At 45.6% G+C, this 14,597-nt stretch overlaps 1 protein-coding gene across 1 annotated transcript in view; it reads left to right on the top strand.

Moving 5' to 3' along the window:
• The first annotated feature begins 960 nt into the window (after nt 1-960).
• LOC115124624 (Krueppel-like factor 7) overlaps nt 961-14,597 on the top strand; it is a 132,163-nt gene continuing 118,526 nt past the window's right edge. The window contains exon 1 of the mRNA XM_065018993.1: nt 961-1,472. Coding sequence (XP_064875065.1) covers nt 1,371-1,472 — 102 coding nt within the window. The 5' untranslated portion in view covers nt 961-1,370. The remainder of the gene's footprint in view (nt 1,473-14,597) is intronic.

Below are 14,597 nucleotides of genomic sequence, written 5' to 3'. Positions count from 1 at the left end.
AATCTGTGTTTGAAATTCCCCGCTCAACTGAGGGACCTTACATATAATTGTATGTGTGGGGTACAGAGATGAGGTAGTCATTCAAAAATCATGTTAAACACTACTATTGGGTGCAGTGTGTCCATGCAACTTATTATGTGACTTGTTAAGCAAAGTTTTACTCCTGAACTATTTAGACTTCACATAACTAAAGGGTTGAATACTAGTTGACTCAAGACATTTCAGCTTTTCATTTTTAATGAATTTGTAAAAAATCTCAAAAAACATCATTCCACTTTGACATTATGGGGTATTGTGTGTTGGCCAGTGACAAAATAATCTACATTGAATCCATTTTAAATGGAGGCTGTAACACAACAAAATGTGGAAGAAGTCAAGGGGTGTGAATACTTTCTGAAGGCTCTGTAGAATAGATAGTCCACACGTTGAGTTCTGTATTACACTGCCGGTTTCCAGTAAAAGCCTGCAACCTCAAACCACAAGAGAAGTCGCCTCGGAGCTGTGTTGTGTTGGGAAAGCTGTTACATCACAGCCCCAGAGTCCCCATCGGTCTCATGTACGGACGTTTCTTCCTTAAAACTATATTCGAAAAATGTTTAAAGAATTACAGTGAAAACACGTTTTAGCAATATTACATGTGTTTAAAATAAGTTATTTTGAAACCTGGAAGGTTTGTGTATGCTTCCTGTTCGGCCACAGACTTCAACTGAGTGAAGGAAGTATGCTGCAGCATTTATATAGCCATCTAAAAATAGCTCACCTTTCACTGCCATGTATGACTAGAGTGACAGCTACACAAAGCCAATAGCGGCTCGCCATTCATTCTAACTACTCCCTTTTACCTATTTTAGCGCCGCCTTAATTGGACGCCAGTGAGATCATCAAACCCTATTTACCTTATATGGTCACGCACGGAATTGATTGACAACAAACCACTCCCCCGTCCGAGTCGCTTGCTCGCTCCGCTCAGTAGACAGCTAGCCCGAGCTACTCTCCCAGTCGCCTGATGAAGCTACTGCAGGCAGCGGAAAAACCAACCTGGAATTTATAGAGCGAATATTGCAATCTGGCAATGCGGAAATAGATGGACGTTTCATGTCACCGAGTTGGCATTCCACTCCTGGACTGAAGACCTGAGAGTTAGCGCCAGAGAAAAAAGGATTGCAATTCAGAGACATAATATTCAACTCTTCTTTTTCTATTGTTTATAGTGGTTCTTCGGTGTGTTATTTCCAGTGGTATATAGCGCCATACTTTCTGGTGCATGGACAGACACACAGAGGAGGATCTGTTAACCCCTAACCATACAAAAGTGGGGTTGTATTTCTTCCGGTGGATCAAAGTAAATTACTTTCAAATCTTGCATCAACATGGACGTGTTGGCGAATTACAGTATTTTTCAGGAACTCCAACTCGTGCATGACACTGGCTATTTCTCTGCAATGCCTTCGCTGGAGGAGAACTGGCAGCAGGTGATTTGCTGCTTTTTCTTTACTTTACTGTATAACTGTCTTGACTTGTATTGTAGCAGCCTAGTATTTGTAAATCATCACTTATATGCTGCTGGTGCTCCGGAGCTCGAGCTGCGGCGCTCAGATGTCTCCCCATGCAGCCTGTCATGAAAACATTCTCAAGTTGATCAACACCAGCAGGCAGCACTGTGTAGAGGGAGACAGGCTGCTATGGACGCGTCTATGACCATAATTCCACCCGTGTGCGCTATTTTCCAACCCCCGGTATACTATTTCGTTTTTCTAGCTCTTCTCTGGCTTTAACGGCTCTTGGTTGCATCTGGCTTGCCGATTGTAACAGTGTTATGCTGCAATTAATGACAAGCGATGTCTTGTTGGAGACAAGTCTGCATTCTTCATGTTATTTGGTTGTTTTTATTGGTTATATAAATTGATCATAGCACCTTGATTGCATGGTAGGCTATAATAGTAGTATAATTTGGTTTTAAGCACAAGACGCTATTTGAATAACATTGTAACGGTTTGTATTTTCCGTGTTTGTTAGTGTATTGAATGCGGAGCACCGCCTGTCATTCGCTCTGTTTGGTTTATTCCTAAAGGATGGCAACCAACCTGAGAGCTCCCACACAAAATTGCACGTCTGTCAGGTGCGATTTGAGAAGGCGCGGGGCAATTTAGGCATATAAGTAGGACTCGTAACTAATAACAAGAGACTTGTTCTTAAATAATGCATCCGCATCTGTCCGATTACTTGGTGTTTTGAGCCTGTTGGTACGAGAACCAACTCCCGATTGCGATGCAGAATATATTATCAACAGCGAGCCGCGAGCATGTTCGCGTGAGGGTGATAAGCAAGGCTGCATGGGGGAAGAGTGTGTGTGTGTGTGTGTGTGTGTGTGTGTGTGGTAACCTAGTGAACGCATACATACCACTAGTGCTTTTGGTTGGAAATCCACTCTCACCAGTGATCCGAATGGAGCATGTGATGTTGCTGGAAAGCTGGGGGGGGGGGGGGGGGGGATCCCTGTATTTGTCTGTGTCATTGTGGCATGTCGCGCTCGACATGAAGGCAAACCACTCATTCATTAGAATGAAGTCATCCGCAGGGCTGGCAGTGGTACAGTGAGCACACACGGGCATGGCCAAGCAGGCAGACGTGCCAACGCTACTGCCAGTTACCACTTATCCCACTTCGGTGGGTGACTTACTGACACTAATTCACATGACTTGATCCTATTACTATTTGGTCGAGTGATGCTATTGGTTTACAGGAAAGGAGTGGTTGTGATATTACTGTGTAAGAAGAATAATAGGTGCGTCATTTCATGGCATGAGATCAGGTATATGTCCTTTTTAAAGATGGAGACTGGTGAGCTTTCGAGTGCTTGGCCGGAGTTACTGATTCGGTGCGCGTGGTGAGATGAGCGCGTATGAGTCCGCGCTGGAGCTCCACTCTGCTGTGCGCACGGCTGCACGTATCGGCTGGTATCGTGTTGACGGGCTGTCTCCCCCAACTCATTGCAATTCCATGTGCTCAACTGCGGGAAAGGAATCGGCTGGTTATTTATCGCTAGTGTGTGAGCGTGAAAATGATCCAGCAGACCCCCTGAGCCCCCCTCACACACACACACACACACACACACACACACACACACACACACACACACACACACACACACACACACACACACACACATGGTTGGCTGGCATGTGCTAATGGAAAGCTGTGGTCTGGCAGGGCTCATCCCACCACTTTCATCAGTAATTGGCTGCTTGCTGTCAGAAAGACAGACAGACAGGCAGACGAGTCTACACTGCTCCATCTATCATTCGCCCTCTTTGTTGTCTCATATAACCTGTTCTCTTTTTGTGTCCATTAGCAGCCTTGACACACACAGGGACTAGTACCTTTTTGTCACAAGGCTGTTGTACATAAAATCTGTCCATGTGGTAACGTGTGTTTGTTATGTGTGTCCTGTGTGTTTGCCTAGCTGGCTCTGACACAATGGTGCCATGTTGTTTGGAATGGCTGTCAGGCCAGCCTACTGGCATGTTTGTGAGGACCTTGGGTTTGGGGATAATATGGTTTATGAGGACCCTGGGTCTGGGGGAACATGGTTTATAAGGACCTTGGGTCTGGGGGAACATGGTTTGTGAGGACCTTGGGTCTGGGGGAACATGGTTTGTGAGGACCTTGGGTCTGGGGGAACATGGTTTGTGAGGACCTTGGGTCTGGGGGAACATGGTTTGTGAGGACCTTGGGTCTGGGGGAACATGGTTTATAAGGACCTTGGGTCTGGGGGAACATGGTTTGTGAGGACCTTGGGTCTGGGGGAACATGGTTTGTGAGGACCTTGGGTCTGGGGAACCATGGTTTGTGAGGACCTTGGGTCTGGGGGAACATGGTTTGTGAGGACCTCGGGTCTGGGGGGGGGGACATGGTTTATGAGGACCTTGGGTCTGGGGGAACATGGTTTGTGAGGACCTCGGGCCTGGGGGGAATATTGTTTGTGAGGAACTTGGGTCTGGGGGTAATATTGTTTGTGAGGAACAGTACAATGAACCCAGAACTGCTCCAAGTCTTCTATTACACAGCAAAACCATGCCAAAAGAGAGAGGAATAGAGCGAGAGGAAGAGATAGATATGAATAGAGAGAGAGAGAGGAGGAGATCGAGAGGAATAGAGAGAGAGGAGGAGATGGAGAGAGGAATAGAGAGAGAGGAGGAGATGGAGAGAGGAATAGAGAGAGAGGAAGAGATAGATATGAATAGAGAGAGAGAGAGAGGAGGAGATCGAGAGGAATAGAGAGAGAGGAAGAGATAGATATGAATAGAGAGAGAGAGAGGAGGAGATCGAGAGGAATAGAGAGAGAGGAGGAGATGGAGAGAGGAATAGAGAGAGAGGAAGAGATAGATATGAATAGAGAGAGAGAGAGAGGAGGAGATCGAGAGGAATAGAGAGAGAGGAAGAGATAGATATGAAGGAACAGAGAGAGAGAGGAGGAGAGAAATAAATAGAGAGAGAGGAGGAGATGGAGAGAGGAATAGAGAGAGAGGAGGAGATATAGAGAGAGAGGAACAGAAAGAGAGGAGGGGAGAAATAAATAGAGAGAGAGGAACAGAAAGAGAGGAGGAGAGAAATAAATAGAGAGAAAGGAGGAGTGAGAGAGGAACACAGAGAGAGGAGGGGGGAGAGGTATAGAGAGAGGATGAGATAGAGGTATAGAGAGAGAGGAGGAGAGAGAGGAATAGAGACACAGGAGGAGAAAGATGAATAGAGTGAGAGGGGAGAGAGAGAGGGGAATAGAGAGAGAGGAGGCGAAAGAGAAATAGAGAGAGAGTGGAATAGAGAGAGAGGAGGAGAGAGGAATAGAGACAGAGGAGGAGAGAGAGGAATAGAGAGAGAGGAGGAGAGAGAGCAATATAGAGAGAGGAGGAGAGAGGAATATAGAGAGAGGAGGAGAGAGAGGAATATAGAGAGAGGAGGAGAGAGAGGAATATAGAGAGAGGAGGAGAGAGAGGAATATAGAGAGAGGCGGAGAGAGAGGAATAGAGAGAGATGAGGAGAGAGAGGAATAGAGAGAGAGGAGGAGAGAGAGGAATAGAGAGAGAGGAGGAGAGAGAGGACTATAGAGAGAGAGGAGGAGAGATAGGAGGAGAGAGAGATATAGAGAGAGAGGAGGAGAGAGGGGAATAGAGAGAGAGGATGAGAGAGATAAATAGAGAGAGAGGGGACTAGAGAGAGAGGAGGAGAGAGAGGAATAGAGAGAGAGGAATAGAGAGGGGAATAGAGAGAGAGGAGGAGAGAGAGAAATAGAGAGAGAGGGGAATAGAGAGAGAGGAGGAGAGAGAGGAATAGAGAGAGAGGAGGAGAGAGAGGAATAGAGACCGAGGAGGAGATAGGGGAATAGAGAGAGAGGAGGAGAGAGAGAAATAGAGAGAGAGGGGACTAGAGAGAGAGGAATAGAGAGAGAGGAATAGAGAGAGAGGAATAGAGAGAGAGGAGGAGAGAGAAGAATAGAGAGAGAGAGATTCTTTATTCCTTTGGATCTTTTCTGAGTGTAAAGTTTACTGTTTTTTTAATGGTTTATTTCACTTTTGTTTACGATATATTTCCCTTGCTTTGGCAATGTAAACATGTTTCCCATGCCAATAAAACCCTTTAAATTGAATTGAAATTGAGAAAAGAGAGAGAGAGAGAGAGTAATAGAGAGAGAGAGAGAGAGAGAGAGAGAGAGAGAGAGGAATAGAGAGAGAGATAGAGAGAGAGAGAGAGAGGAATAGAGAGAGAGAGAGAGAGAGAGAGAGAGGGGAATAGAGGAAGATGAATAGAGGACATCACTTGGAAGGACAAACCATAAAAGTCCCACATGATGGAGGTAGAGAGGAAGGGAATGAGGGGGAAAGGAGGGGGTGGAAAGTGAGGGAAAAAAGCCCTGTCCTGTCTGTGTAGACAGGTGGATAAAATAGTTTTTTCTAGTGCTGCTCGGCACCGTTAAAGCTGCCTGATGTTTTTACTGGTGCGGTCGGATGGCTTGATAGGATAGCGTCTACTCCATCTAGCGTGGCCCTAGATCTGCCAGGCAACCTTCCTTCCCTTCCTCCCTCGCTCCGACATGGAGACAAGATGGATGTCTGTGGCAGGCCCCCGGTGAGCAGAGTATGAATCAGGCCATAATGGACGCGATATGGGTGAATTGAGTTTCAGTGCTGGGGGGAAGAGGGGGACTAGCAGTGTATGATGAAGGGCCGGCGGCGAGCCATACATGATGAAGTAGTCCCCCCCTCCTCCCGTTCTCTCTCTCTCTCTCTCTCTCTCTCTCTCTCTCTGTCTCTCTCTCTCTCTCTTTCAAATTCAATTCAATTCAATTTAAGGGCTTTATTGGCATGGGAAACATATGTTAACATTGCCAAAGCAAGTGAAGTAGATAATAAACAAAAGTGAAATAAATAATACAAATGTACAGTAAACATAACACTCACAAAAGTTCCAAAAGAATAAAGACATTTCAAATATTGTGATAACACAATGCAGTGCAAATAGTTAAAGTACAAAAGGGAAAATAAATAAACATAAATATGGGTTGTATTTACAGTGGTGTTTGTTCTTCACTGGTTGGCCTTTTCTTGTGGCAACAGGTCACAAATCTTGCTGCTGTGATGACACACTGTGCTATTTCACCCAGTAGATATGGGAGTTTATCAAAATCGGGTTTGTTTTCAAATTCTTTGTTGATCTGTGTAATCTGAGGGAAATATGTGTCGCTAATATGGTCTTACATTTGGCTGGAGGTTAGGAAGTGCAGCTCAGTTTCCACCTCATTTTGTGGGCAGTGAGCAAGCACATAGCCTGTCTTCTCTTGAGAGCCAGGTCTGCCTACGGTGGCCTTTCTCAATAGCAAGGCTATGTTCTCTGAGTCTGTACATAGTCAAAGCTTTCCTTAAGTTTGGGTCAGGTATTCTGCCAGTGTACTCTCTGTTTAGGGCCAAATAGCATTCTAGTTTGCTCAGTTTGTTTGTTCATTCTTTTCAATGTGTCAAGTAATTATCTTTTTGTTTTCTCATGATTTGGTTGGGTCTTATTGTGTTGCTGTTCTGGGGCTCTGTTGGGTCTGTTTGTGTTTGTGAACAGAGCCCCAGGCCCAGCTTGCTTAGGGGACCCTTCTCCAGGTCCATCTCTCTGTAAAAGACGGTTTTGTTATGGAAGGTTTTGGGAATCGCTTCCTTTTAGGTGGTTGAAGAATTTAACTTCTCTTTTCTGGATTTTGATAATTAGCGGGTATCGGCCTAATTCTGCTCTGCATTATTTAGTGTTTTACGTTGTACACAGATTATATTTTTACAGAATTCTGCATGCATGAGTCTCACTCTGGTGTTTGTCCCATTTTGGGAATTCCTGGTTGTTGAGCGAACCCCAGACCTCACAACCATGAAGGGCAGTGGGTTCTATTTTTAGCCAGGTTTTCGTTGGTATATAGATTTTTATTTTCCTTTAGATGGCATAGAAGACCCTTCTTGCCTTGTCTCTCAGATCGTTCACAGCTTTGTGGAAGTTACCTGTGGCACTGATGTTTAGGCCGAGATATGTATAGTGTTTTGTGTGCTCTAGGGCAACGGTGTCTAGATGGAATTTGTATTTATTATCCTGGCAAATTGACCTTTTTCAGAGCTGAGATTCACTGTCAGGTCCCAGGTCAGACATAATCTGTGCAGAATATCTAGGTGCTGCTGTAGGCCCTCCTTGGTTGGGGATAGAAGCACTAGATCATCAGCAAACAGTAAACATTTGACTTCAGATTCTAGTACGGTGAGGCCGGGTTCTGCATACTGTCCTAGTGCCCTCGCCAATTCATTGATTTTTATGTTGAAGAGGGTGGGGCTTAAGCTGCATCCCTGTTTCACCCCACGACCCTGTGGAAAGAAATGTGTGTGGATTTTATAATGTCGTATGTTTTTCCCCCAACACCACTTTCCATCCATTTGTATAGCAGACGCTCATGCCAAAATGAGTCTAAAGCTTTTTTGAAATCAACAATGCATGAGAAGACTTTGCCTTTGTTTTGTTTCTTTGTTTGTCAATTTGGGTGTGCAATGTGATGACGTGGTCTGTCGTATGGTAATTTGGTAAAAAGACCATTTGATATTTGCTCAGTACATTGTTTTCACTGAGTCTGCTGTTAATGATCATGTAGAGGATTTTCCCAAGGTTGCTGTTAATGCATATCCCACGGTAGTTGTTGGGGTGAAATTTGTCTTAATTTTTGTGGATTGGGGTGATCAGTCCTTTGTTCCAAATATTGGGGAACATGCCAGGGTTTGTATTTTGTCCTAGTTCATTCAATATAGTTGGAGAATCCAGTTCTGGTAGTTTTTAACAGTTCATTATAAGCTTTATATTTGATCATGTGTATGGTTTTGCTGTTTTTTAATTTGTTATAAAGCAAACAAGATTGGAGATGTGGTTTACCCATACATCTCCATTTTGGATAGATCATTCTTTGTGTTGTTGTTTGTTTAGTGTTTTCCAATTTTCCCAGAAGTGGTTACAGTCTATGGATTCTTCAATTACATTGAGCTGATTTCTGACGTGCTGTTCCTTCTTTTTCCGTAGTATATTTCTTTATTGTTTTAGTGATTCACCATAGTAGAGGCGTAGGCTCAGGTTTCTATGTTTTTGGTTAGATAGGTTTCTCAATTTCTTTCTTGGGTTTTTGCATTCTTAATCAAATTATTTACATTTTTAGATTTGATAGGGAAGCTGACAGGTTAAATACACTGTTTAGGTTTTCTACTGCCAAGTTTACACCTTCACTATTACAGTGAAACGTTTTGTCAAAGTAAAGTAATCTACAGCAGGTATGGTAGAAAACAGGACTATGCGCAATGCCGTTGGGGGTACGCCAAATAAAAACGTGATTCACATTTTAAATATTTGTAATTTTTATTTCTTCACATTTTCAAACAGTCCATGTAGTATGGCCCGCGTCCATAGAGACAAATACCAGCTCGACTGGTAGTACTGTTCCTACCAGCGGTACTACACCTGCACCTGTTGATGACACAAGTTGATCTGCTTCCACAAGCACATCCAATACTAGCATCAGTAATTCTACATGTGTTGTTAGCCCAGCTAGCATGGACACTGACAGTTGCTAATCTGATGCAGCTGAAGAGCTACTGCCCATTACCCGGGAAAGCAGAAAGCTACTGCCCCCTTACCCGGGAAGGCACCAAGCTACTGCCCATTACCCGGGAAGGCACCAAGCAACTGCCCCCTTACCCGGGAAGGCACCAAGCTACTGCCCATTACCCGGGAAGGCACCAAGCAACTGCCCCCTTACCCGGGAAGGCACCAAGCTACTGCCCCTTACCCGGGAAGGCACCAAGCTACTGCCCCCTTACCCGGGAAGGCACCAAGCTACTGCCCCTTACCCGGGAAGGCACCAAGCTACTGCCCATTACCCGGGAAGGCACCAAGCTACTGCCCCTTACCTGGGAAGGCACCAAGCTACTGCCCCTTACCTGGGAAGGCACCAAGCTACTGCCCCCTTACACGGGAAGGCACCAAGCTCCTGCCCCCTTACCCGAGAAAGCACCAAGCTACTGCACCGACACTCTTGCACAGACATTTAGAAACAAAACATGCCAATTTAAAAAAATAAGCCACAGGAGTTTTTTGAGCGAGAATTATGACGTCTTTCAAGTAGTAAGACATATAAAATCAACAGATACCATTAATAAGAAGGGGCTATAAGCATCTTATATGGTGAGCTAGCGAGTTGCTAGGACAGGCAAGCCCCATACTATTGTGGAGGACTTAATTCTTCCTGCTGCTGAGGATATGGCTGAGACAATGCTGGGGGAAAAGGCCAAATAAACTATACAGACAATATCTTCATCAAACAACACAGTTTCACAAAGCATCAGTGACATGGCAGGAGATTTTTGAAACAATTACTGCTTTGCATACAAGCCAGTGAATTGTATGCGTTACAGCTGGATGAGTCAACAGACGTGGCGGGCCTGGCACAGCTCCTGGTATATGTCCGTTATGTTTTGTGGGTGGTCAATTAAGGAAGACATCCTCTTCTGCAAACTACTGGAAACCAGGACAACAGGAGAGGATATTTTTAAAGTACTGGATAGCTTTGTGACAACAAATGGACATTGGTAGTCAAGATGTGTTGGTAGCTGTACTGATGGTGCAAAAGTCATGACAGGGAGACATAGTGGAGTGGTAACACATGTGCAAGCAGTTGCTCCCGTTGGGTACACTGCAGCATCCACCGAGAGGCTCCCGTTGGGTACACTGCAGCATCCACCGAGAGGCTCCCGTTGGGTACACTGCAGCATCCACCGAGAGGCTCCCGTTGGGTACACTGCAGCATCCACCGAGAGGCTCTTGGGTACACTGCAGCATCCACCGAGAGGCTCTTGCTGCAAAGGAAATGTCTGACAGCTTGAAAGACGTTTTGGACACTACTGTGAAAATGGTTAACTTTGTTAAAGCAAGGCCCCTAAACTCTTGTATATTTTCTGCACTATGCAATGTTATGGGCAGCGACCATTGACACATTTTTTAAATTGAGAGACGAGCTTAAAGTTTTATTTACTGACCGTAATTTTCACTTGTCTGACCGCTAGAATGATGACAAGTTTCTCACACGGCTCTATATTCAATTTGCGGGACAAAATTGAGGCTGTGACTAAGAAGTTGGAACTCTTCTCTGTCTGCATTAACAAGGACAACACACAGGTCTTTCCATCATTGTATGATTTTACTTACGGACAATGTCAAATGTGATGTAGCGAAGCACCTGAGTGAGTTGGTGCGCAATTACGCAGGTACTTTCCCGAAACGGATGACGCAAACAACTGGATTTGTTATCGCTTTCAATGCCCTGCCTCCAGTCCACCTACTGATATCTGAACAAGAGAGCTTCATCGAAATTGCAACAAGCAGTTCTGTGAAAATGTAATTCAATAACAAGCCACTGCCGGATTTCTGGATTGGGCTGCGGTCAGACTTTCTGGATTGGGCTGCAGTCAGACTTTCTGGATTGGGCTGCAGTCAGACTTTCTGGATTGGGCTGCAGTCAGACTTTCTGGATTGGGCTGCGGTCAGACTTTCTGGATTGGGCTGCAGTCAGACTTTCTGGATTGGGCTGCGGTCAGACTTTCTGGATTGGGCTGCAGTCAGACTTTCTGGATTGGGCTGCAGTCAGACTTTCTGGATTGGGCTGCAGTCAGACTTTCTGGATTGGGCTGCGGTCAGACTTTCTGGATTGGGCTGCGCTCAGACTTTCTGGATTGGGCTGCGGTCAGACTTTCTGGATTGGGCTGCGCTCAGACTTTCTGGATTGGGCTGCGCTCAGACTTTCTGGATTGGGCTGCGGTCAGACTTTCTGGATTGAGCTGCGCTCAGACTTTCTGGATTGGGCTGCGGTCAGACTTTCTGGATTGGGCTGCGGTCAGACTTTCTGGATTGGGCTGCGGTCAGACTTTCTGGATTGGGCTGCGCTCAGACTTTCTGGATTGGGCTGCGGTCAGACTTTCTGGATTGGGCTGCGCTCAGACTTTCTGAATTGGGCTGCGCTCAGACTTTCTGGATTGGGCTGCGGTCAAGACTTTCTGGATTGGGCTGCGGTCAGACTTTCTGGATTGGGCTGCGGTCAGACTTTCTGGATTGGGCTGCGCTCAGAGTTTCTGGATTGGGCTGCGCTCAGAGTTTCTGGATTGGGCTGCGCTCAGACTTTCTGGATTGGGCTGCGCTCAGACTTTCTGGATTGGGCTGCGGTCAGACTTTCTGGATTGGGCTGCGCTCAGACTTTCTGGATTGGGCTACGCTCAGACTTTCTGGATTGGGCTGCGCTCAGACTTTCTGGATTGGGCTGCGCTCAGACTTTCTTGACTTGGCAAATCGCGCTGTTAAGACACTGGTGCCCTTTGAAACCACCTACCTATGTGAGAGTGGATTTTCAGACTGCGTAGAAAATTATGTAAGACTGAGACTCTCTCCAATACTTCCAACATTGCAGAGTTATGGACGTCCTTTCAATCACACCCTTCTCATTAACCTGTGGTGAGTTATTCACTATTTTTGATGAACAAATAAGGTTTTATATAAAAGATGTTTAAATAAAGAGCAAAATTATTGATTATTATTATTATTATTTGTGCCCTGGTCCAATAAGAGCTCTTTGTCACTTCCCACGAGCCGGGTTGTGACAAAAACTCACACTCATTCTTATGTCTAATAAATGTATCGTATAGTGTGTGTGTGGCAGGCTTACAATGATGTCAAAAACCAACATTTGAGAGTGTGCTGACCCTGGTGCTAGAGGGGGTACGCAGCTGGAGGTTGAATGTTTGAAGGGGTACGGGACTATAAAAAGTTTGGGAACAGTACTACAGCCAAGAGATGGACTGTAGTTGTGCCTACCATAGGAGTCCCCTCAAAGACACCACCAGTACAGAGCTTGCTCAGGAATGGCAGGAGGCAGGTGTGAGTGCATCTACACGCACAGTGAGGCAAAGACTTTTGGAGGATGTCCTGGTGTCAAGAAGGGCAGCAAAGAAGCCACTTCTCTCCAGGAAAAACATTAGGGACAGACTGATATTCTGCAAAGGGATTGGACTGCTGAGGACTGGAGTAAAGTCATTTTCTCTGATGAATCCCCTTTCCAATAGTTTGGGGCAACCGGAAAAAGGCTTGTACGGAGAAGACAAGGTGAGCGCTACCAACAGTCCTGTGTCATGCCAACAGTAAAGCATCCTGAGACCATTCATGTGTGGGGTTGCTTCTCAGCCAAGGGAGTGGGCTCACTCACAATTTTGCCTAAGAACACAGCCATGAATAAAGAATGTTACCAACACATCCTCCGAGAGCAACTTCTCCCAACCACCCAGGAACAGTTTGGTGACGAACAATGCCTTTTCCAGCATGATGGAGCACCTTGCCATAAGGCAAAAGTGCTAACTAAGTGGCTTGGGGAACAAAACATTGATATTTTGGGTCCATGGTCAGGAAACTCCCCAGACCTTAATCCCACTGAGAACTTGTGGTCAAACCTCAAAAGGCAGGTGGACAAATAAAAAAAATAACAATATTGACAAACTTCAAGCATTGATTATGAAAGAATTGTCTGCCATCAGTCAGGATGTGGCCCAGAAGTTAATTCACAGCATGCCAGGGCAGATTGCAGAGGTCTTGAAAAAGAAGGGCCAACACTGCAAATATTGACTCTTTGCATCAACTTCATGTATTTGTCAATAAAAGCCTTTGACACTTATGAAATGCTTGTAATTATACTTCAGTATTCCATAGTAACATCTGACAAAAATATCTAAAGACACTGAAGCAGCAGACTTTGGGAAAATTCATATTTGTGTCATTCTCAACATTTTTGGCCACGACTGTACATACCCAGCGTGCAACAGATTTGCAGGAGTTGTGACCCGTTTTTGTTTGTTATGATGTCGTCGTTGTGCCTAGGGGGCATATGGGGGAGGGAATGCTGTTACCTCCAGGTAGGTGTTTGTTCCACTGTGTGCTGAGGGTGTCATCCAGTCCTGGCATTTAGGTCGCCACAGACTAGTACATGTCCCTGGGCCTGGAAATGATTGATCCAGGATGGAAAGCTGTCTTCATTAAAGTTTGGGGATTCTAGTGGGGGGATTATAGGTAGCACACAGTATGATTTTTTTTTCTGTTGAGATCATTTCCTTTTGAATTTCTAGCCAAATATAAAATGTTCCTGTTTTGATTAATTTAATAGAGTGAGTTAGCTCTGCTCTATACCAAATTAGCATACCCCCTGAGTCACTTCCCTGTTTCACACCTGGTAGTTTGGTGGATGGGACTACCAGCTCTCTGTAATCTGGAGGGCAACCAGTGAGTCCATCTCCTCTATACCATGTATCTTGTAGGATGACAATGTCTGTATTTCTGATTTCTTTGGTGAAGTCCAGGTTCCAGCTCTTTAGGCCAAAGGCAGATGACCTCAGGCCTTGGATATTCCAGGATGAGATAGTGAAGGCTTTGTGTTCCATAAAGGGTCCAATGTTGTTAGTCGTGTGGTTTGGCCTCAGACCAGTAAGTGTGAGCAGAGCCTGCTGAGCATCTGGTACATGTGATTGGCTTGGGCTAGTGTAAGAGTTCTGGTGGGCCTGTTTGCCTGCTCATGGCCTGGACGTATGTGTGACATTCATGTTGAGGTCCTCTTTGCGGAAGTGGGGGCATGGGGTGAGCAGGAGGGGCATAGGTCTGATCTGAGGGGGCCTAAATGAGGTGTGGGCATGGTTGACTTGGGGGTGTTGATTGGTTGGGGTGGGGGTGTGGATGTGGCTGGTGGTGCTGTGGTCTGGATGTAGGTCCTTTCGGCGTGGCTCCTCTATGTGTAGGTTCCGGGGAGGGAGGGACCCTGCAGGTCGGGAGAGTGTCTTGCTGGTCTGGGCGGGGTGTTTGTTGATCCTGTGTGAGGTGTTGGGGCTGCGGTTGAGGGTGATGTCTTTTAGGGTCCAGGCAAAGGTGGACACTGCTGCATTGTATAGGTGGACCTGGTCATAAAGGCGTATATTTCTCAAGAGAGAGCTTATCCTGCTAAACTATCACTTTGATTATGT

Source organism: Oncorhynchus nerka, linkage group LG1 (assembly GCF_034236695.1).
Source record: "Oncorhynchus nerka isolate Pitt River linkage group LG1, Oner_Uvic_2.0, whole genome shotgun sequence".
Classification (NCBI taxonomy): Eukaryota; Metazoa; Chordata; class Actinopteri; order Salmoniformes; family Salmonidae; genus Oncorhynchus; species Oncorhynchus nerka.
The sequence above is the reverse complement of the archived record's forward strand: the minus strand, read 5'-3'. Positions and strand labels throughout refer to the sequence as shown.